The sequence below is a fragment of the Pollicipes pollicipes genome, unplaced genomic scaffold (assembly GCF_011947565.3).
Source record: "Pollicipes pollicipes isolate AB1234 unplaced genomic scaffold, Ppol_2.1 Scaffold_3087;HRSCAF=3621_pilon_pilon_pilon, whole genome shotgun sequence".
Classification (NCBI taxonomy): domain Eukaryota; kingdom Metazoa; phylum Arthropoda; class Thecostraca; order Pollicipedomorpha; family Pollicipedidae; genus Pollicipes; species Pollicipes pollicipes.
This window is the reverse complement of record NW_023596225.1, coordinates 36,328,435-36,351,295: the sequence shown is the minus strand read 5'-3', so window position 1 is coordinate 36,351,295 and position 22,861 is coordinate 36,328,435. Positions and strand designations below refer to the sequence as shown.

The 22,861-nt window shown below is 50.5% G+C and overlaps 1 protein-coding gene across 1 annotated transcript in view; it reads right to left on the bottom strand.

Annotated features, from left to right (window-relative positions):
- LOC119090080 (zinc finger protein Lobe) overlaps positions 1-22,861 on the bottom strand; it is an 81,790-nt gene that overhangs the window by 9,331 nt on the left and 49,598 nt on the right. Inside the window, exon 4 of the mRNA XM_037212874.1 lies at positions 6,688-6,869. Coding sequence (XP_037068769.1) covers positions 6,688-6,869 — 182 coding nt within the window. The remainder of the gene's footprint in view (positions 1-6,687; positions 6,870-22,861) is intronic.

Sequence of the window (22,861 nt, the reverse complement as noted above, 5' to 3'; positions counted from 1 at the left end):
GCATGCATAATGCGTGCTGCAAAAAATGTTGTTCCTGCGCAGAGAACGGGGAAGCTTTCGCACGTGTGAAATTACTGGCCTAAGACACATGTCTGAACCGTGTCCACTGCCTAAAAATAGACGAAGCAACGTACATCAACTTCTTGTTACAAATAAGGTAAGGTAGCTGTCAATAAACCGGCCATAACTAAATGATAAGGGCAAATCATGAAAGTATTGGAGGAGAAGGAAACGTTCAAATACATTTAACCATTGGTATTGATGGGTGTTGAAGATTTCGCGCTTCCAGCAGGCGTCAGCGATGATAATTTGTGCTCCTCAGGACACACAAATGTCCAAATTGGGTGTACTGTACAGCCTGACTTTTCCTCCCTGTCTCCCTGTCTCCCTGTTGTGCAAACACAACAATGCTGACGGCTGGATTGAGATACAGGACAATTGGCTGCAATATGCAGCTCTCATACTTTTATAAATAGGTACATCATGACAATGCACTGGACAATTTTCCGTAGACACTCGTCCGTACATGTCACGCCAAGCCAAGCCAAGCCATTCCGTGAGCGATCGCCGACACCTATTCTCGTGGATCCCAAATGTTCGAGTTAGTAAAATGTCTGTTTTCTCTAAATTGCATCCCATTCTTAGCTTTTTTCAACAAAAAGGCAGCTTCACATCGCCTTAAAATAGGAAGAGGTTCCCATAAATTCTTAAATTTCATTTCCTTAGCATTGGTGACGCAAATGAATATAATCGAAATCCGCAAGGAAATTAGGTTTTGGGGGTAGATTACGTCAACGCCATCGGGCCAGCCCCCTAGGCCGAGACCCCTGTATGTATGCGATGAGTGGGGGCGACATAGTGATATGAACGTTACAGGTGCCCAGGAATTACCCAGATGCAGTCGCCAAGTTGTTCGTGCCATTGCCTCTAAAGGACTTCGTGGGTTCGGTAAAACCATTGGCACCCGAATGGAATGGTTAACCGGTTGGGTTGCCTACCGGTTTTGTGGAAGTTTATGGGTATTAACGGGCAAATGTATGGGTAAAACGTTTACGAAATGTTGGGCAGATGTTTAAAAAGAGTTATTTAAAAACTGCCTCTTTTGTTCTTTTCTGTTGTTGACAAAGCTTAATGCTTCAGGGCGACCACTGGCTGGTAGGAGTTGAGTGTGTTCCATTTGAGAACAGCCACGGACATGGACAAGCATATTAATATAATATGTATTTTTTTGCAACCTAGCCGAAATCACTGTTTCATTGCCTTGCATATGACAACATATTGACACACATGCCCGGATTCAAGTATGCTAAGTTGATTCCAAAGTCGACTCTGACTCAGAGCCAGAGTCCGGTGCATTTCCAATCGGTCAATGATGCATATTTTCCAAGAATTGAAAGGCTTGATTCCAAGCTATAAAAAAGAAGGGGCCTCCCCATCTCCTCACGCCCCTGCAGCCTGAAAAGGTTGAGGGAATGCTCCTGCGTCGCTCGTGGCAGCACCAGCTAGCCGGCTGGTAATCATAGATATGAGGACTGGGCGGGTATTACACAAAGCACGTCTGGGCTGTCGGCAGCTAGAGCTGCTTCCAGCACGCAATGGGTTGACTGTTCGGGCGCCCAGGGATCCACCGACAAAACACCGAACCGGCTGATGCCTGCGCAGATAGTCCGATTCGTGTACTGACGGCGGACGAGTGGGCCGTGGATTAGTCCCTCGGCGGCGCCCGGGCAGGGGCATCAAGAGACTTGGGCCCTGGCGCAGCAACACCGTGCCAGCCCTCGTGTCGCAATCAAACGTGTTTGACTTAGATGAATACTTTCTGGGCATGACCCAACACCGGGAAACTCTTAGCATCTGGTCACTCATCGATTCGTATTCATCCCACCTTTGCTCCTTTCCTGGTTGGCTGGCAAACGCGTTGATATGGGCCGGCAGGTGATATCGTCTGCCATGGTTTTCGGTACCATGACATCTGGTGATGGTTTAAGCCATATATGATCGGTTTTCGCTGGCTCTAAGATTGACTTGGACGTCACATGGGTGGGGTCCTACCAGCGGGTGGTTGACAGGCGTTGGCAGCCTCTTCCGTTGGGGATATTTTGTGTGCAGCGTTTAGGACATTATCGTACGTCGCTTCTCATTGATGCAATGACGCGACTTCATTTTTCACATAAATTCGTCGATAGTCTATCGTCTTTAGCAGTGGCAAAGATCGCCTTCGTCGACGAGACTGAGATAGTTTTCGAGAATTTCTTCTGCCACTGTTTCGCCCGCACTGGACATCTGTCGATGCCATAGGACACACCAATATCGTTCATGTGTGTTCGGTACGATTGTAACTAAGTTCTGACGGAGCCTCAGCTCATTTCTCATGAAGCCCTGTGGCGGTGCCTCAGTGCGATGCCCCTGTGTGCTTGCTCAGCTGGACATGACCTCGCACGCGGTCACAGGGGTCACGCGACTGTGGGCGCCGGCGCGGTGTTCCAATGTGACCAGCACCGACTGCGGGCGCCGGCGCCGTGTTCCAATGTGACCAGCACCGACTGCGGGCGCCGGCGCCGTGTTCCAATGTGACCAGCACCGACGGCCGTTATGTGTCGCCATGTGTACGCTTGTGTGGCTTGGTCCGCTGGAAGCAAACCAAGCTAACACGAGTATGTGAGTACATAAACACAGGGATACTTCCAGCCACTTGCCTCTTTCGAAAAATGATGTTTTTCAGGATGAGAGACACGGAACACACAATACTGGAAACGAGTAAAATATGAAACAAAGCCTGGGCAAGTGCAGTAGGCAAAAGTGTATCGAGAACCACAGTAAAAAGTGTAACACCCTTTACTGTGGTTTGGTGTGGTTTTGACTGCGTTTTTTAAAGATACTGTGGTTTTCTGCATACATCCAAGAGCGGACACAACCCATATCCGATCTCATCGGATACGCGTCCAGAATTTACAAACCTGACAAGACTGTTCATTGTTAATACCCTTGCATATTAAATAAGCACCCTGCCATACCGGCAGTTCATTGACCGCCTGAAATAAGTGGCGAGAATCCACGAACAAAGCGGATTCAACAATACAAAAGACTAAAAAAGATAGCGTCTTCATCTGTATTGTAAGTCAGCTATTGACACCCCCAATGTAAAAAAAAACTAATCGACGCATGCGTACCCGAACGCGGGGTAGTGTGGACTAGGTTATTTTCGCCAACACTTTTCGATCCTAAAAAGTTGCGAAGTGTGCTACAGTTTTGTGCTGAGTCCTGAAGCACGCGTGGAATGTAATCTAGTATTCAATGAAAAGCTTTTTATCCGTTACTTTAGCCTCCCCTTATCCGCAAGTAGGTGTAGGTCATATTGCGTAGTGGTAAGCATCGGGTCTTTCGCGCTTTATGAGGAAGCACAGAAGTTGACCTGACTCAACAAATTAAAAGGTGGTCCACATCCTCACTCAGCCTTATCCTTAGTCGTGATCGCCTTGATACCGGGAACTTTTTTAGCCTGCCTTTATACACAACATTGATTTCCGTCTTCTTCATCGTCTGTGAACTTTGTTGGAAGCTTTGTTATTCGAGCAATCATTCATAACAATTGCAGCATACATGTACTGTCAAGGGATTTTGTGTTTCAACGCTCTGATGAAATTCAAGTGATATTGGTATCTTGATAATGCTGGCCTCATGATTGGACATTAAAATAAACTTAAAGCACTTTTTAACAATGCTGATTGTTAAAAAGTCAAGGGTCATTAAACCTTGTGCTTCCTTTAATAATAATATGCGGCCATGGTATTTTGAAATCATTCTGGACACGTCAAATGTTTTATCAAGAAGGTAATTAAAATTCAAAGGGAAGCAGCGGCTGCGACACTTGCAATACCCTATGGATTTAGACAATGGGAAGCTAATGAAGATCTGCAAAAGTACCAGATACCACTGCATCTTCTGCCTTATTTCGACTATTTTACTGGATAAATAGTCCCAAATTTGTGACTGAACAGACTTTCGGGATCGGTGCCCACGCTCATCTATACTTATTACATGAGCTCTGACCTCACCATCTTTCGTGAAATTCCGGAGCAGTGGTAGAATTCTGCGGTGAAAGTCTAACGCGCCGCATTAGCCGGCATGGTCCGCCATGCTGTCTGGCGTCACCTGACCTTTAACGCGGCCGCTGTCATTGGCCGTTTGGAGCTAAAGGCAGGCGCTCTAACCAGATAAACTATGGAGACAGACACAGCCAAAATGACCGTGTGACCAGAATCTCTGCTTTAGAACCCTGCGATGAGTTATATGCACGTGCGACATGATGCTGCTCTCCATGGAGGGAAGGGAAAGTGGGACACGAAAACAGCGGCAAGTATGAAGACAACTAGCAAGCATACCACCGCACATGATATGCCATGAATGGATACAACGCGTACTCTAAAGACTGCCTTTCGCCGGCACCAGTTTTTACAAATCAAATGTCATTATTATGAAAAGAAGAAAGACAAAGTCTCATGTCAAAATAGGGCCAGAAGGAAGGCAAACGATTTATCCTGCTTTGGACCCTATTGTGATATTTCCTGCCACTATTGGTTAATGCCCTTTTGCAATCATTTACTCGAGTCTTGGCTTTTTGTGAAGGTGAATTAAATGGAATGTTTCAAATTTAAAGGTATTGAAGCACGCGTCGTATGTGATATGGCAAGCCCCCTTGCAATTATTGGCATGCTTTTTAGGTGGCAAAGACTGCTCTAGACAGCACAATTCTCTGTTTAATAAACATGCTCCTCAATGTGTCATGGCTTAATTACGTCATCGTACCTTGCACAACATTGATTGATAGTAAACTGGCTATCATTATGTATGGAAATCGCGCTCACGAACGCCAGATGCGAGTGCATCGATAATTTTGTTTGTCTTGGGCTTGGTTGCCGCATGGCTAATGAAATGGCAGGATTTGAATAACATTATTATGACGTCAGGAATGCTGAGGTGGCGCTTTGAAATACTCTCCCCGTTAAAACTTGCCCCATTTTCGCGGGCATGTGGCTCAGAAAATTGAGAGGCTTAACTCTTAAGAAGGCCAGGATTGTAAACAGCACCGAAAGGTTTTCCAGATGGCTATTTCAGTTCAAAACTCCATATAAATATGGAACACTCTCTTTCCCTCTAAATAAAATACGATGTAAAATTATAAACAATGCTCATGAGATGAGCTAGAAGACAGCTCGGTGGCCTGGAGCTGCAGGGTAGGAGACTAGCAACAACACAATAGATATGACAGTGTGCTATAGAAATTTTTGGGTTTTGTCTATCAAGGCAATCACATTTCAATGTCTTAAATCGGTTTCTTAGCCTTGACAAATAACTGGCAAATGGTACTATAAAATTTTACACCAACCCTAGGAATGTGTAATAGATAGAAATTGCATTGTCGTGTGTGTATAGATGCCATGACTGTTAAATATTAAATTCCGTCTCATCGCCAGGCCCTAATGTCAAGTACGTTGTGACACACCCATATAGGCGTGTCACAACGCAGCCATATATATATATATATATATATATATATATATATATATATATATATATATAACCACAACCAACCACAACCAACACAACCATATATAGGAACAGGCGTCAAACTCCAACTGTCGGTACTTCCCACACTCTTCTACAAAAAAAACAAACAAACTGATTTTAAAGCATTTCCATTTTTGGATGGAACAAAATGTGATATAATACTGTACACAACCAGAATTGGCTAGGCCTAGCTGAAGTCAACTAAGTAATGGTTTGCCAGTACGCAAGACATTCATATGAGTCAACATCTATCCGCACGGTCATTGCTTTCATATTTACCTAATTTCTGAAACGATCACGAAAATGCTGCGCAATAGCTATGAACACGCATCTCGAGAACGCAAAAAGAGGCAAGAAGCTGCAGTGTTCTGGTTACAGAAAGGAGAAAGGGGGAATGTCCCACAGGGTCCTGGAACCAAGTGTCCATGTCACCTGAAGCCTTGCACCGGGGTGAGCTATTACGTCCGTGAGTTTATGATCAAGAGGTATTTCCTGGACTTTCAGCATTTGTCTCTGCAGTCTCTCAGTCCCAGTCACCCGTTTTTGCAGTTTCCCCTTGTTATCCAGCTGTCCCGCCTCCCATTGGGGTGTGCAAAGAGATCGGAGCCGGGTGGCGCTGTCACATCACTGACATTGAACCGGTCGCAACGCATTTGCATTCTCGGGAAACCCGTGCAGGTGTTTCCCCGTGACACACCGATGTTTATCTATCCATGACCACTTGCCTGTCTTTTAGATCGGCTTGCGAAAAAACCGCAAGTTTTGGTTCGTTTAGCAATATCACGGAAGACCCCGAAACAAAGAAAGGTGGTTCCAAAAACAACGTAAAGAGGGCGATGAATCTCACTGAGTTTTTCCTCGCGAACGGTCCCGTGCAACACCGCACTGTAAGGCTGACCCCAGGTCATTCACACGAGTCACAGGACCCTGGGGACGTCAGCAAGCTATTCTGCCCCTGGCATACGAGGGTGATGTGTATTCGTGCTATGCAGGACAGCGGTGCCTATTCAGCTGGAGCAGGACCGCATGTAGGTAAGCTCACCCCTCAGGGTCAGGGCTGCGCACATCGCCCAGTGCGCTCCCTTCGCTCCGTCCTGAGCGTGTCGCATCCCCGCGTACCTGTTCATGCAGCTTCATGAGCGTCTGGCGCGGGTAGGCCTGCTCGCAGAAGCAGCACTTGTACGGCGTCGCCTCCGTCGTGCCGATCGTGACGAGCGAGTCGAGCTCGGCAGACGATCCCGGTGACCCCGAGGTCAAGGACACCTCGCTGCTGGTCGACTGGGTGTCGGTCGAGAGGTCGGCTGGAACGGGAACAGCACTCAGCTGGCTGGCCCGCTTAGGACGCGCGGCGCAGCCCTCTCGTGCATCTGAGCTGGGATCACCCTCACACTGCGAAATTTTTAACTTTTCTGATTTAAAATCACCGTGTGATTGCTGGACCGGAAATATTTTATCTGTGCTTAGCGGTGCGTTAAAGTCACCCAGGAACATAAATATTCGATTAAACAAGCCGGTGCTTTCTGGTCGATGTGCTTTAAAGGTGCACATATGTTTCAACACTATGGAAGCTGTATTCTGTTGCATGGCCCTGGTCACGGGCCCGCAAAGTGCGAATTTCTTATCAGTGATCATCCAACGTCTCCGTCGCTATCAGAGAACTCTTAAAAAAGGCTGGAAACGGATTAACATTTCAGCGCCAAGCTTTATCTTTTTTTGAGAAAGTTTGACTCATTAAACACAAATGTCGTTAAGTACGTATTGGTAGCGATTGAAGAATGATTTGGTGAAATGGTGGAAGAGCTCGACATGTGTGAGATGAATAATTTAAACGAAAAACCATTAAATTTAGGACTATAACAAATTTCATTGACCTGAAGTCAGATATGAGGGCCAGACTGAAATAAAAACAGCCTGGATTTTTACCTGAAAGCTTAATGATTGAGGTAACACTGGTGCTCATTTCGAATTTGGTAACAATAGAGGCCGCAACAGGCATTTTTCATGGACTTTCTCAGGGTCAGAGAATGCCACTGAAATAAAATTCCCTTGGTAAACATTTTGTTTTTAGAAACATACCGCCTAGCGTAATCCATAACTCTCATTTAAATGCAAAAATAAAAATCTCGTAGGATCTTGATCACCCGTACCCTTAAAGGAAAGAGAGGTCGCTGAACTTGAATGAACACCAGTGAACTTTTGCTTAGGACAGGTATCCAGGTTCAAGGCGGTTGCATGAAAAGGTCTTGGGCACCTTGGACACTAATATTGAGTTTGAACTTGATTCACCTTATTTTACCCAAAGTTTAAGATCTAGGAACCGCAAAGTTTGATGCAAGTGAGTTCACATGCAGACTAACGCACCCAATAAATTTGGTGTTTGTATTTATGTTTGTATTTTTATTTGTATTTGGTATTTGGTATTTAACCGGTCATCCGGGCGCCTATTAAACACATATACACGGTTGCCTCAGCAAATTGCAGAGCTAAATGAGCGTCATGACATGCACTTCGTTGCCAAAAGTCAAATAACTTCTTTCTGCAAGTAGTACCTGTCTCAAAATGCGTCATACTGCACCTTGCACATCCGCACCACGCACCGGTCCCCGTCATTGGTTGACGCGTGGTCGTATGCGTGTTATGTTAAACTGTCGAAGGTTCACTGCTTCCTATCAGTGCCGGCTCCGAGGCATTATAGCAATACGTTCTCAGGGTGGCGCCCAGTGCTCTGATATGATGGGACTCTGATGTAACGTGAGCTCTGATATAACGGGTGTTCTAATGTAACGGGCGCTCTGATATATAACGGGGGCTACGGTATAACGCGTGCTCTGACATAACGGGCGCCATGATATAACGGGTGCTCTGATATAACACGCGCTCGAATATAGCGTGCGCTCCGATGTAGCGCGTGCTCTGATATCTGAATTATCTGATAAAACACACGCTCCGATAAAACGCGTGCTCTGATATAACATGCGCTCTGATATAATGCACGCTCTGATATAACTGGTCCTCTGATATAACGCTCGCTCCGATTGGTACAGTATCCATGTTTGCTTGTGGCATCACATGGTCTAACAGAATCTGATAGCGGTATCCTTTGACCATGCAACTGAAAATGGCACGCCAATAGAAGTACATTCAGGCATACAGTATCAGCACCTGGTAAAACTGCACCTATAACCAAGTGGGCAAACAGCTGAGAAGCGTTATTGGTGAACACTTGGATTTCTCAGCTATCTACACATTATAGGAAGGTAAGATATAAGAAAGAGACCTGCAAGAGGCAAGCAAAAAAGATGTAAGATGGGAAATTATGTACACACATACACACACATACACGCACATACACACACACACACACACACACACACACACACACACACACACACACACACACACACACACACACACACACACACACACACACACACACATATATATATATATATATATATATATATATATATATATATATATATATATATATATACATATATAAGCCAATGACATGTTTCTTTCGTCACATTTCTGAGAAAACATGCAGAGTGGAAGCAGATTTCATACTATTACCGTAATCATGGCAATAAGTCAGAATTGATAAAACGTAGCAGTAAAACGTATGAGCTTCGGATGACAGTCCTTAAGACCATGGCGTTTCATCCTGTGGACAGAACGGCTCACGACTTATTGTCGCAAGCAGGGCGTCCGACTTCAAGGGAGCCGGACAGGAACCCTTGTGGACCACCCTAAAAGGATCAATTACTATAATCCACACCACTTGTTGTCTTTCCTGACGTCCTCTGATGTTTTATTCAGGTTTTCTGTGGTGACTAATGTGGGATAGAGCGCTATTCAGGCGTTGGTGTTGGTTGTTTTGCGCGATGCCAGACCGTCTCACATTCAGCAAGGAAGGGGTAGGGAGGGGCGTGCCATTCCACCCACCCTGGGAACACTTCAGCACCAACAGGTATGACACCCCCATGCTGGCATATAATTGGTTTGGTTTGACATTTAATTTGAGATTTGGGCGATTTTACGTTGTTTTGCTGTTTTCTTGCTATGCACTTCCAGACCTAGTAAAGATAGGTGGTTTTCCAAGAACTGGCGCACAAAGCATGCAGGCTTCAGATTCGTGCCTACGCCTTTTGATCAGCGAAATCATGTACATCAGGCCTTGTGCTGGGTTTGGGATCCCGTCCCTTCACTGGAGAGGACTGGACTTCACTACTATCCCTCACTTAGATGTCATCCGGCAATCAATGGTAGACGCCGCATTAAACGCACCCCTCCGTGGTCGTCCCACGTCCCAGGGCCTGGCACGCATCTCCCACGCTGCATTCCCGCAACAAAAACACGTCACGAGCCGGCCAGAGCGGCGAGGCGCGCGCGAGGAGACCGGCGCCGAAGCACGAGCGCGCTGACCGATCATCAGGCATAACATTGGCCTTTATCGAAACAGTGTATGAAGGAGGCTTTATGCTACTAATCTATAAGCCGTCCATGAGTGCTGGTTTGGCAATCCAGTGCAACATAATTTGCAAGATACCGAATACCAGAGCCGAACGCATGGGTACACCACACCCTATGCGCCGTGTGGGGTAGCGGTCTACAATGGGCGGGCAGGGCACGAGCATACTTGCTGTGCCGGTGCGCAGTGAGGCCTGGATCTTGCGTATGACGGAGGCGAGTTTGGTGCCGCGGCCCTGCTGGTGCACCATGCTGGACCAGCGGCCGTACAGCTCCCACCAGGGCGTCGACGCGCGGTCCGCCAGGCGGGCCGCCGGCCCGACGCCCGGCCCGCGCCAGTGGGCGCCCGGCGGCTCCACCGCGTCGCCCTGCGCTCCGACCGGAACCCTGTCTGCTCCGACTGGGCTCCTGTCGGCTCCGACAATGCCCCTGCCGGCTCCCGGGTGGGCTCCCGTCGTCTCCGGCGGTGGGCAGCGCCGCCGTCGGCGTCGGTAGAGCTGCGGTCGGTTCCGACCGCGCTCGCGTCGGCTCCGTTGATCTTGTAACTTCGTCTGCGTCTCGTTTCGTTGAGCTCTTGACCTCCCGGCTTGTCTTGTTGTGCGCTTCGACCCGAGGGTAGCCTCAGGGCAAGTGCGCAAGAGCAATATTTCCCCAACGTTTTAGTTGGTCTGTTCAGAGCGTGTCTCACCCTCTCTGAGCTCCCAGCAGCGCCCCCTGCTGACTGCGGCACCGCGACGGTTTCGGTGACTGCTAGTAGCACCTGCTGAACCGGCGCGGGATGCGTGCACTCGATCGGCTAGGTGCCAGACACCTGCGCGGAACCCCGGTGGACAGCGGACAGCGGACACCAGCGTGCGCGGCGCGAGTGCCGCGACTGCGCGGGCCCAGCGGGGCCTGGGTCCGCCACCCAGCGGGCCCGCCCTCCGCCAGGCCGGGGCGGGGCCTGCCCGGCCGGGGCACCTAACGGGCCGGCCGGGCACCGCTGGCGGGCTTCACACACTCCCCGGGCGACCAATGACCGGCCGGAGACGCGCCGGCGCCGCACAATGACAGATTAGGAGCAGATCGCGGGCAAAACTGTCTCGGTGATCTGGTGCGGGCCATCCAGTCTGATCCCTGGAGACATGAAGTAATGATCGCGAGCGGCGAGGGAGCTGCCTGAGCAGTGTCTCCATCCGCCGGCGGTGACGCCACTGATCGGAGAAAAGAGACTTACGGTGGAGACAGTCAGGGAACCCAGAGGAAGCCAAATGTTCGGCACTGCAGTAATCTTCTGGGCAATTCCTGACGCGTGCAACCATTTTTTTTTTCATAAAAATCGCAGAATACTAATCCCGGTCTCTGTGACTCCGGGGACAGCATGTCAGATTTGAGCGGAGAGAGAGAGAGAGAGAGAGAGAGAGAGGGGGGGGGGGGGGTATGCGTTTTTTAAGACCGTTGTGCGGCTTTTCATGTATGTACCAGTATCATAACCTTTTCCGTTACTTGCGTCACTTTTGCTTGAGACGAAGCCGAGTGCATCAGCCGGGTGCAGCAGTAATTGACCAAGGTACAATATTTTGGCATTATGACATGAAAAAAATCACAGTATTTACCTGTATCGATTAACTGGCAAATCTGCATTGGATAGTGTCTCGTTTCAACCTGCAATTGACTACCGTTTCCGTATTTCGGCTGCTTACCAGCAGAAGAGTATTTGTCACGCAGACGTAAAGAGTACAACACAAAACCCATTTTCCTACATCATTTAATGTATCTCCAGGCAGCTAAAAAAAGTTTGATACGTTTGGTCCAAAATAACTTCCCACTGTTGTATAAGACTGTTGGATGACTTTTGACCAAACTCAATCAGACTATTACACCAATGTGACGTTTCTGTTTGTTAAAAGGAAGCCGAGCGCGCAAGTGATACACTTAACTGCAACATCTAGACTGTATTACGTGAGAACAAAGCAAAAATACTTGTGAGAGCCTATTATCAGGGTTATTTGAATGATTTATGGCATTCAGTCTCTTCTTGCCCCTGCTGCTGTCATTTTTGGTGACGCCTTCTTGCAGCCTATTCCTTCACTTATAGTTTTGTCGAAAAGTCCCTAAAACATGGGCATATGTACAATTCCAATGGACAGACGAACATTTTACAAACACAGCACAAAGCGGTACTGTCGCCTTGACATGCTCAAGTCATCTAAATATTTTGCGAGGCCGCCAAGGCCTGATACCATCTTACGGAAATGTGGTCCATGATCGCGGCTGATGCAGGCACCTCAGTATTTCCACGGTCTGCTGACGTCTCGTCTCGGGCCCCTGCCACTCAAAACAGACGCAGTGTTTGGTGATGTGGTGTTTGCGACTGCTAGCCACTGTCCAATGTCCGGTAGTTTGAGAATGGTCTTCATGGTTGGCGACAGCAACACCAGTAAATAGATAACAAATGCGACAGCTGGATAAAATTTCTTCTGAATTCGGGCGGATGAAAAATTTCTCCCAAAATGGTATAAACATTCGCTTGCATAAAAGCCCCGTTCAATTAAATAAAATTTAATCAGTTCACATGACGATTTCGACAGGAACGGATTCAATACTATCTGTGCCCACGACAAGATGCGGTTTTACGAGAGCAAGAACTTGGGCAATAGTGTTAGAGCATAAAGTTGTTTCACCTGCCAACGCACACCGCGGTTAAATATATGGACTATGGAAACGTCGGGCCAGTTATAGGCTGGAACAAGAAATTATCAAATGCAGCTTTGGCACTTACTCGATAGAGTAAATATCGTGGATTTCGCGGCTATTCAAATATGAATCAGCATCACAACTATTCCCGTTAGTTCTGTCAGTTTTGCTCGTCTCGAGCAAAAGTGGCAGAACTAAAGGGAAAAGTTGTGATACTGGTGCATATTTGAAAGGTCGCACAACATTCTCATTCTATGACTACCTTGTGCCAGGCTGCTATATATATAGGTATTAAGTGTACGACAATTATGGGTTATGAAAGCAGTGAAGTCAATATAGGCTGAAACAAGATATCATCAAATGCAACTTTGGCAGGTACGCTGTAAAGTAACTCTTGTGGATTTTTCTGTCATATTTACGGGAAGTCTGCCCATTAATAGGACAGCAAAAAAGGTCATTGGTGATGACCATTCAAACTCAGCCATCCCGGCCACAATTGGAAGCAACCGAATTCGATCGCCAGGACTCGTTAGAATTAGCGATGGCAAATAACTTGTGCAGCATACTTTTGTGCACCCGCGGAAAATGAGGTCGCCCTAGCCAGGTCGCCGTCCTTGCCGAGAAGAGTTGTTGTATATGGAGGATACGCTTGTCAGTGACACATATTGCACGCCATACCGCATACCCTTGCCTGAAGTCCCCTCATATCCCATTACTGCCGTGCGGCGGTCAGCGCGTGAGTCCCCTACAGCGAGTGGCACATGGTACCGACCAACACTAGTTACCAAAGGATTCCTACGCAAGGCGTCAAATCTTCCCGACGAGGAGGGGGATATTTCCATTCGCAGCTGTGCCACGTTTTGCGTGGTGTGCCTGGCCCGCAGACCCATTCCACGCGCAAAAATATTTGCTCATCGTATATTCTAACCGAACGCCACCCTACCAAATGATTCATGCCGCTTTATTTGTAGGCAAACATAGCGTGATGTCAAAGCCAAATGGTTGTTGCGACCAGCGGAGTAACTGATGAGCGGTGGGTAACCCTAAAATACGAGCCTATGGCGGAGCCACCAGCGTTCTGTGTTCCTGCCGTCCTCATATTTCATGCAAATCTTTTCTTTACTTCGTCCTCTTAGTTCAAAAATAAAAGCACGGCCAAGAACACCGTGGCATAGCTGCACAGATAGGGCATCATAGCCACTCACTTGCTGGGAAAGTTAAATGTCAATCCAACCGTGATGCATGAAAAGAATAATCTTAATGAAAACCCTCTTAATTCCGTGACGCTGTTACACCCCTGCTCTGTGGCTCTGTACGCGCGCACCGGCACAAAAGTGTTGTGGTGCACCATGCATACACATTAGTTGGGTTTGACGCCTCTCCAGAGCGGCGGTGTTATGACCCTGTTCGGAGCCGCAGTCTCCCCGCGTCGGTGAGGAGCCGGCTGGCCGGAACCGAGAGCCCCAGCCTCGGGCGGCCGGCGGAGGCCGGTACACGTGCACCGACCGCCAGTCGGCCGTGTCTTCAACCGAGACCACAACCGGGAAGTTTAAACCACCGGAATCAGATTTATCTTAACGCTGATCACTCGCTGACCCCTCGCTTAGTTGCTGCACTCAGATGAGCTGTCGCTTCCATTCTGGTCGCACTGCCAGCCAGCGCTCGGAGGTGTAGGAGAGCACGGGCACGTCTCCGGTGCCTGTCATCCGAGCGTCCACCTCCCACTGACGTCTCTCGATCCGGTGTGGTGTCAGCTGGCCGACGCGTGTCCCCTGCCACCCCGCGACCCTCAGGGACAGCGGGGCGGCCGGCCCGGCGGCGGGTGGCTGGTTGGCGCATGTCCCCTGCCACCCTGCCACCCTCACAGCGGGCGGGAGGTCCGGCGGCGGGTGGCTTGCCGGTGCATGTCCCACGCCGCCCCGTGACCCTCAGGGACAGTGGGGCGGCCGGCCCGGCGTCGGGTGGCTGATCCACGCCCGCCCCGTTCGCCCCAGAGGGCCGCCAATTAGCCGGCGCCGTGCCGGGCCGTCGTCGCCCGGCGCACACCGACAATGGCCGGGCCGGCGCCTTTGATCCCGGCCGCGTGACCGGCCGGCTGACCGGGCAGCCAATGGAGCGCGGCTGGCCCGGTCAGCCGACGGCCCGGAACCGCCGCCACGGGTCACGGCCTCGGGTGCGACGCCTGAGAGGGGGACGCCCAGGGGGGGGGGGGGGCGGTCGGGGGGGAGCCGGCCAGAGGGCGGGCGGTCGGAAGTTCGAAACCACGTCTTCTCTGGGACCTGAGATGGGACGTGGGCGATTACACAGGGGAGTGGGCGGTTAGCTGAATGTTTGGAACTGCGGCCGCTGTTAAGTAGGGGGAAAACCGATGGAGAAGGGGAGGGGGGAGGGGTGGCAGACGGTCAGCTGACGGTTCGGAACAGTGCCCAAAGGTCAGAGGGCTATAACAAGGGGGACGGGCGGGGGAGACGCCCAGTGGAGACGGAAGCCGCTAACGAGCCATCTGGACGGCGGTCAGGATCAGAGACGAGGAATGCTCCCCGATGACCGTCCGGTAGGGTTAAATGTCCCGGATCGGATTGGTCAGTTAATTTTATGGGCCTTGATTTGGACGGGCTGCGCTGGTGATGTGAAGGGGTGGAGCCTCCAGCCTCTGCCGATGAGGTTTTAATGGAATTACAGCTAGTGGGGTCTCCCTCTGTGGATATCTCTACTGAGGGGGGGGGGGGAGGAGGAGGCATAATGAATGTAAACGTGATGATAACGAGCTGCCACAGAACCGGAAGATGAGCTAGCCGATGCGTCAATCTCTGTGTCACTGCGATATATATCGAGATGGGGTAAAACGGGGAAGAGTGACATGGTTTCTTTTTCTAAGACTTAGATTGTAGTCTATTTTCCCAGATAAAAAAACATGACATCAAAACATTAAAATCAGGGGAATGTTGTTCAGCTATCACAGTCACGTCTTTTTCATATCCGTATCATGCGTTTTCTCCTAAAATAACTACAAAAACGTCCTCTTAACTCGACGAGGCTCACCATCACGCGAAAGACACCGAAGTAACATAATTCCCTCTCCAAGATGCGCTTTTAACATCAAAAGAAATGCATCCAGCGATTCGAAGAGGGCCGTCTACGCCTGCATGATCCGGGAAAGAAACAACCACGCTGGTGCCACAAGAGCCAACTTTTTCCCGCCATGGCGCCGCTACCGTGTGGCCGCAGCGTACTGTGGCCGCTTTGAGGCGACGTGGCCTCCCAGCGTCGGCATCAGAGGCACCTATCGAAAATACGGGAGTCTTTCCCGCCGTCATAAAGCCATTGAGACATTTACCATCCCATCTGCCCCGCTTCCGGTGGTTCTACTCGGGTGAAACTCCCATTATAAACGCCGGCATTCAGTGGAGTCGGATAGATGTTTACGGAACGAAAGCGTTTTACACAGTGCTCTCTACTTCCAGGCTTTTGGTCACGTCATGCGTATTACAGTAAATTATGTTTTGGCAAGGGTGCTTTACTTAGCAGGCTTTTATTTATTCGACTGAGAGAGATGTAGAAAATGCATATTTACAACCAAAGGATGTTTTTACCTTCGTTACGAGGGTTTTAATGATAATTAACTGCATCAAACACATGGAGTAAACCAAACAATGCCACACCAGCAATCAGACAGCCGGCGTTGGCCTCATTAGATTCATATCTGGGCTCATTAGTTGCGGTGCTTGTGAGCAAAATATAAAAGAAATAAAGCAGGAAGGTGAAATAAAAGCGCGCACGAAGATTCGCAAAATAACCGCATGCGCGGAGAAACACGAATCACGAATTCCTCAAAGGCAACCGCTTCTACTCCCTCGCCCACAATTCTGCTTGATCTTACCATCGCATTTCTATCTCTGTATCTCTTCCCATTCGTTCCTCTATCTCCATAGCTTCTTCTTTTCTCCTCTCATTCACGCAGTCACTCACTCACTCACTCACTCACTCACTCACTCACTCACTCACTCACTCATCCACCCTCCCTCCCACACCCTCTCCTGACCTGACCCTCTCCTCTCTTCCTCACCCTCTCCTGACCTGACCCTCTCCTCTCTTCCTCACCCTCCCCCTCTTCTCTCTCCTCACCTCTCCTCTCTCCTCTCCCCTGTTCCTTCCTTTCCCTCCCTCGTCGCCAGGTAGGCGGGTCAGCTCGTGCACCGGCCGGCCGTGTGAATAGTCCGAAAGTGGCGGCCGAGTAACGTAACGTGGCGGGTGTCGTGTCGTTAGCGCGCGCGCCGTGACGGCCACCCCCGGCCCGGGGACGCCGTGTCCCGGCGCCGTCAGCCGTGACGCCACTCCGTGACCGACCGCCGGGCGCTCGCCGCTTTTCACGAAAGCTCGTGCCGAATGAAAAGGCCGGACGTGCGTTGTGTTCCGGCGCCGCGTGAGACGAGCCAGGGCGGCGGGCTGGGTCAGCTAGGGCCCGATGGCGGGTCCGCGACAGGTGGATACGGCGGTGGCGGCGTCGAATGTTTGCGTGCAGCCGTATTGCGTACTGCGTTGTGCGCGCGCAATCTGTTGTGAGAAAGGAAAGAACAGCTGGCGGTAAGCAGGCCGGTTGATAGCCATGCAGGGGAAGGGAGGCAGGAAGTGGGTGAAATGCTTGACAAGTGATGACTGGGTGAAAGAAATGGGATGAAACGAGTGTAATCAATATTGATGACATGTGAACGACGAAAGAACAAGACATCAACGAAATGTGATAGCAAATAGAAACACAGACAGAAAGAGGATGGATAATGGTGGGGCAAAGCTTCATGCACCTGGGGTGTTCATCCACCGAGACTACCACAGAGGGACGCCTATACGGTACATACATACATTCATATATATATATATATATATATATATATATATATATATATATATATATATATATACTTGGCACTCACTTAACTGGAGGGCACTTCTCATAACTGGTGCATGTAGCCTGCCAGTGCAAATGGGACGTCGCAAGAATGCCGCTGAATGGAGGGAGAGAAAATTAGGAAACGTGAAGTGAGAGGACATGGGATATAAGGACAAAATGGAGAATATGAGGATGCAGGGAGACAGGCAAAGATGACAGACAGAGTGACAGGCCGGGAAACAGAGTGGAACTCTACTTTCCTACAGAGCGGAAGCGAAGAGAGAGGAAAAGGCAGAAAACAGAGCAAATGAGCGCCCGAGCGACGTCAAGCGCTGAGAAGCGTCGACCCCGCAAACGTCTCACAATGGGTCTCATTTGAGGCCAGTCGGCAGCCGGCCGATAAATGGAGCGATACGGCGCGGCCTACCGTCGACGCCGCCCCGCCGGTCAGGCCGCCGCGCCGCCCCGGCTCCGTTCACCTCCAGTTGGCGCGCTCTCACGGCGTCGGGCTCGGGTGCGTCAAGCAGCTTCATTGCGCCATTATCGCCGAAATACAGCCACGCTTGAATACATAGGTGAGACGACACGGCGGCGCCGTCATAAAAAGCGCGCGCGCCGCCGTCATTGGTCGCCGCCCGGCGCGCCATAAAGCCGGCCCAAAAAGCGCGCCGACCGAGCGCGCCGGCGCGCCGGGCAGCGTGCGGGGGCGCGGTCATGCGTCGACGGGCAGAGAGGGCGCGCGGGTCGCCGCGTGAGAGGTGTGAGCACCTGCGCTCGGACGGCGGCGGCGATTAGCGAGGCGCGCGCGTGCAGCACGCTCGTTGATGCATGAGCCGTTGGAAATCGGAGCGGCGAGCATCTTCCGGGGTGGTGCCGGGCGTGACAGCCTGGTCCGCGGTGACAAGGACTGGCCAACAGCGACAGGGACCCGGCCGGCGGTGGCAGGGGTCCGGGCGATGGCGACAGAGACCCGGGTAGCGGCGACAGGAGCCCGATCAGCGGCAACAAGGGGACCAGCGCTGACAGAGGCCGGGACATCGTGACAGGGGAGCCAGCGTTGACAGGGGCCAGCCAGCGGTTACCGATTGACCCGGTCCGCGGTGGCAGGGGACAGCCAGCAGTTTCCGGTAGCCCCGGTCAGCGGTGACGGGGACTCCCGGTCAGTGGCACGGTGGTGCACGGCGGTAGTGGTCGGGAGGCGGCGACAGGGGCCTGTCACACGGTAGCAGGGAAGATTATATGACAACATGGACACGCTCAACGGTTACAGGGGCCAGGTACACGGTAGCAGGGGCCAGGTGCACGGGAACAGGGAACTGGAAATCACGACAGGAGCTCAGGTTCACGCTAGCAGAGGCCAGTAAACAGCATCGAAACTCGATGTAGCGACGGAGAACGGGACCAGTCAACACTACTAAGGTAAAATTAAACGGGTTGGTGGCCGTACCACAACAAGCTGTTGGCAAATGACGGCACAGCGACTGCGGAGACCGCGATGTGAGTGCACGCCTGGCCCGTGGTACCCCGGACTCGGCCAGCGTCGGCCGGGACAAAGAAAACTGCGAGTGGGATTCGGTCAGGATTGACAGCGGCACCGATCTATACTCTGCGGCGTCTGGTGAGAAGAAACACAATGAAATGATATGTCGGGTGTGAGGTAAGTGTTAGGGTAAGGGAAACGCAGTACACGTTGGCGGCGCAACCTTTAAGCTGGCGATCTTTGAAATGTGGTGGTGCATTCAACACTCCAGATTACTTGGCGCCGCGGTTTATGATACGTGATGGTGATAGTGATGGTGATGGTAGTGATGGTGATGTGATGGTGATGGTTGCTGGTGCAGAGAAACGCTACCCCGATAGCCGATCTAAAAGGCAATAGTTTTAAAACGAAGTGACATGCCCGTTTGCTCATTTTCTAGCACGTATTACCATGTTAGAGTGCTAGAATATATTCAAATATGCAATAAGATGCTGCAAGCAGACATTCTATCGAAATTAATGTTAGCGTAAATATCGCTTTATTACGCCTTAGAAAACAAGAACAAAATCTTACGTTTTGCCAGTTAGAACCCCAGCCTAGAAGATACACAACTTTGTCTACTAAAATACAAAAAAAAACACAAATACTTATCGCTACAGAAACTAATACAATACAATTCTGACCCTTGACACAGTCGTGTTAGATATTTCATATTACCGGGATATTTTTATTTAAAAAATTGCAAAAACTTCAGCATAAGCCAGAGATTATGAACTTGTCGTGCAATGGTGCAGGTACCCGGCGTGAAGCACAGTTCAGTGCAGTGCAGCGGTCTGGAGTATAGTCAGGTGGAATTGTACTTGGAATGGAATTAAGTGGATTGGAGTGTAGTGGGGTTGAGTGTGGAGCGGACCGTTCCATAGAACGTTGTCAAAAACATAAATCCGACTCACAACAGACGCCTTATAATTCAATAACGAGAATCTCCACCTTTCCTAAGGTCCTTCCCCTCCCCTTCCCTTTCCAGGTCCACGCGTCCGACGGTAGCGCTCGCATTCGACGTTTGCAGCTGACGCGTGTCGTGCGGCGCAGCATACCCACGCCGGCTGCCGTGCGTGGTGCTGGAGTCTCGCAGCCTCGTAGTGTTGCAGTCTCCCATGCCGGGCGCGCGCGCAACGCGGGCTGAGTCATCCCAGGGGATCATTTGTCACGCAGGGGACAAATGATCGCCGACAGTTGATTCTTGGGGACGGTTGCATGGAAACCAAATGAGTCCATAGCAACGCAATAATGTCTGTGCTAGTTCAGAAAATTCAGTTATTTGTGAGCAGTCCCGACGTAAGCAGCTCAATATACTTAATGAGCCCCTCGAGAGAAAAAATGGAGCAGATATTGCAAGCAGCTCGTTAACAGTTCGCATGATATCAGCAGAAGTGCGTATAACAGTATCACTGAGGTCAGCGGGAGCTGGCTCAGTCGGTGACCACCGACCGGTGAACGCGGTTGGGACGGGTCGAAGCAATGCGGTCAGCTGCTGCGAGACGGCATGAAACTCGGGTAGGGAGTTCGCCATCCACCGGGAGGCACACGCACTAGCCACCAAACAACAGAATACTAGCCTTGCTCAGTTAGCCACGGGGCAGAAGCCGGGCCAAACAGCCCATGGTGTTCGCCCCTCCTGCCAGAGTGAGAGGCAGGCAACACCATATCGTTTCATCAGCTGAATGCGCCCTTGAAGGGAATGCTCCACATTTGAAGATGTTGAAGCATCAGACAAGCAAGCATCAGACATGATGAAATTGGCTCACTTATAAATATTGGTATATTTTTAAGTGGAAAAGGTTGCTCTAGACAGCCCAGAAACCAAAGGAGTTCAGGTCTTAAGAAGGGGGGGGGGGGCTGTGAGCTGCACCGAATAATCTTCAAAAAGGTTATTAAGCTAAAAAACCCATACAAATGTGGAGCACTTCCTTTACGCCCCATGGACCGACTGCCTGGACCAGACACGAGTCAGACAACGGCGGTCAACTCTGTGCTTCTATTTGGTCTGGTCTGGTCAGAGTCTTAGCCGGACCCTGTAAGGCTCCCACTTTTGCTACGGCAGGAGACAGGAGAGCAGCCGGGATAGACGCCGCCGTACGGTGAGGAACGAGGGGGGGGGATAGAAAGAGGGAGGGGTGCGCAGTTATCGGCCGATTAGGCTACACCTGGCTGATCAGGCATTTAATGAGATGGCACCAGGATGCCTTCATGAACAGGTGAGACGTTCTGGTCGGAAACGTCTGGGACGCCGTAGTGATTTACAATTACACCCTTTCCTTATTTATACATCACTGTACATGTAATATCTGCACAGTATTTTGCCTTGAGTAAGGACGTATTGTTGCTAGGTCGCATTTAGTCATATGTCATGCTCATTTGGACGGGCAGACAACATTTTTTAACTTCTGACATTTTTAGAGCTTTCCTAGATGATAGAGCTTGCTGCCTTTGGAGGGTGACAGCCATTGCGTTAGGGAAATCTATCGACAAAAAACACACTCCGTCGTTCCCCTCTACCGCATGTGATCATGAAGAAGGCCGAACACGACGTGATGGTATCACACAGTCTTCTTCAAACATTCAGTATCTCCGTGTCTTTTAAAAAGTCAGACATAAAGTAGCCTGCACCACGCGCTATGACTGGCACTGTCAACCCATGTTAAAGCTAGGGTGCAGCCGAGATCGCCACGCGTAGCCCACTTTCTCATATCCATTAATGACACGATTCCTCAGATCCGAACTCTAAAATAAGGTACGCTAATTCAGGGCCGTTTGAGCTAGTGGCCACTGCCATTTTTTACGATGATTGTTAAGAATGCTGGCCCTCGTGCCTGAGCCAATGTCGGACATTCCACCCATATTGTCGTTAACCACCTGACTGGGTAGGTCACCAGTTTCGCAAGGTCCCAGGAGCCCGCAGCCCCGCGACAGGGTCAGGAGCGGATGCGGGATCCCTTAGATGACTGGTCATGAGACGCTGACGGCGCATGTTCACATGCTTCGTCGCCGCGACACAAGCCCTTTAAAATGCTGCGTCTCGCAGCCTCAGCAGCCTAAATGAATGACTACCTACCAGAGAAAAAGGCAGTGGATTGTGAGCAATGGGGCGAAATCAGATGCAAAAAAACGAGACAATAGAAGAGAAGTAAAAAGGAAATAGCTTGAGAAAAAAACACGAGTGAGGGAGAGAAAGAGAGAGAGAAGAGAGATAGAGGGAGATCGAGAGAGAGAGAGAGAGAGAGAGAGAGAGAGAGAGAGAGAGAGAGAGAGAGAGAGAGAGGAGAGAGAGAGAGAGAGAGAGAGAGGAGAGAGAGAGAGAGAGAGAGAGAGAGAGAGAGAGAGAGAGTAGGGGAGGGTTGCAGAGCCTGAGGTGTCACGGCCGCTGCCGTCGAGCACCGCCGCGCCGACACGGCCGCCGGCGCCCGGTCGGTCGTGTGATCGTGCTGACGCGCTCCGGCGACGGCAGGCGGCTAACGGACGCCACCCCGTGTCGCCCGGCGATCACGCGGCGTCACCCGGCGATCACGACGTGACTTGGCGTCACTCTCCGGTCAGCAGTCCGTCGCTCGTCCGAAGCGCCTCGCCGGAGGCGACGGTCATGACTATAGAAGAGTGTAATGTCCTTGAACAAGTGGCCGGCTAATGCACGATCGACCGTAATGACACCTGAACGGTGCAGTGTTTCCGAACTCACGAACGGCCCATTGCATCGATGAGTTAACACTGCTCAAAGCAAG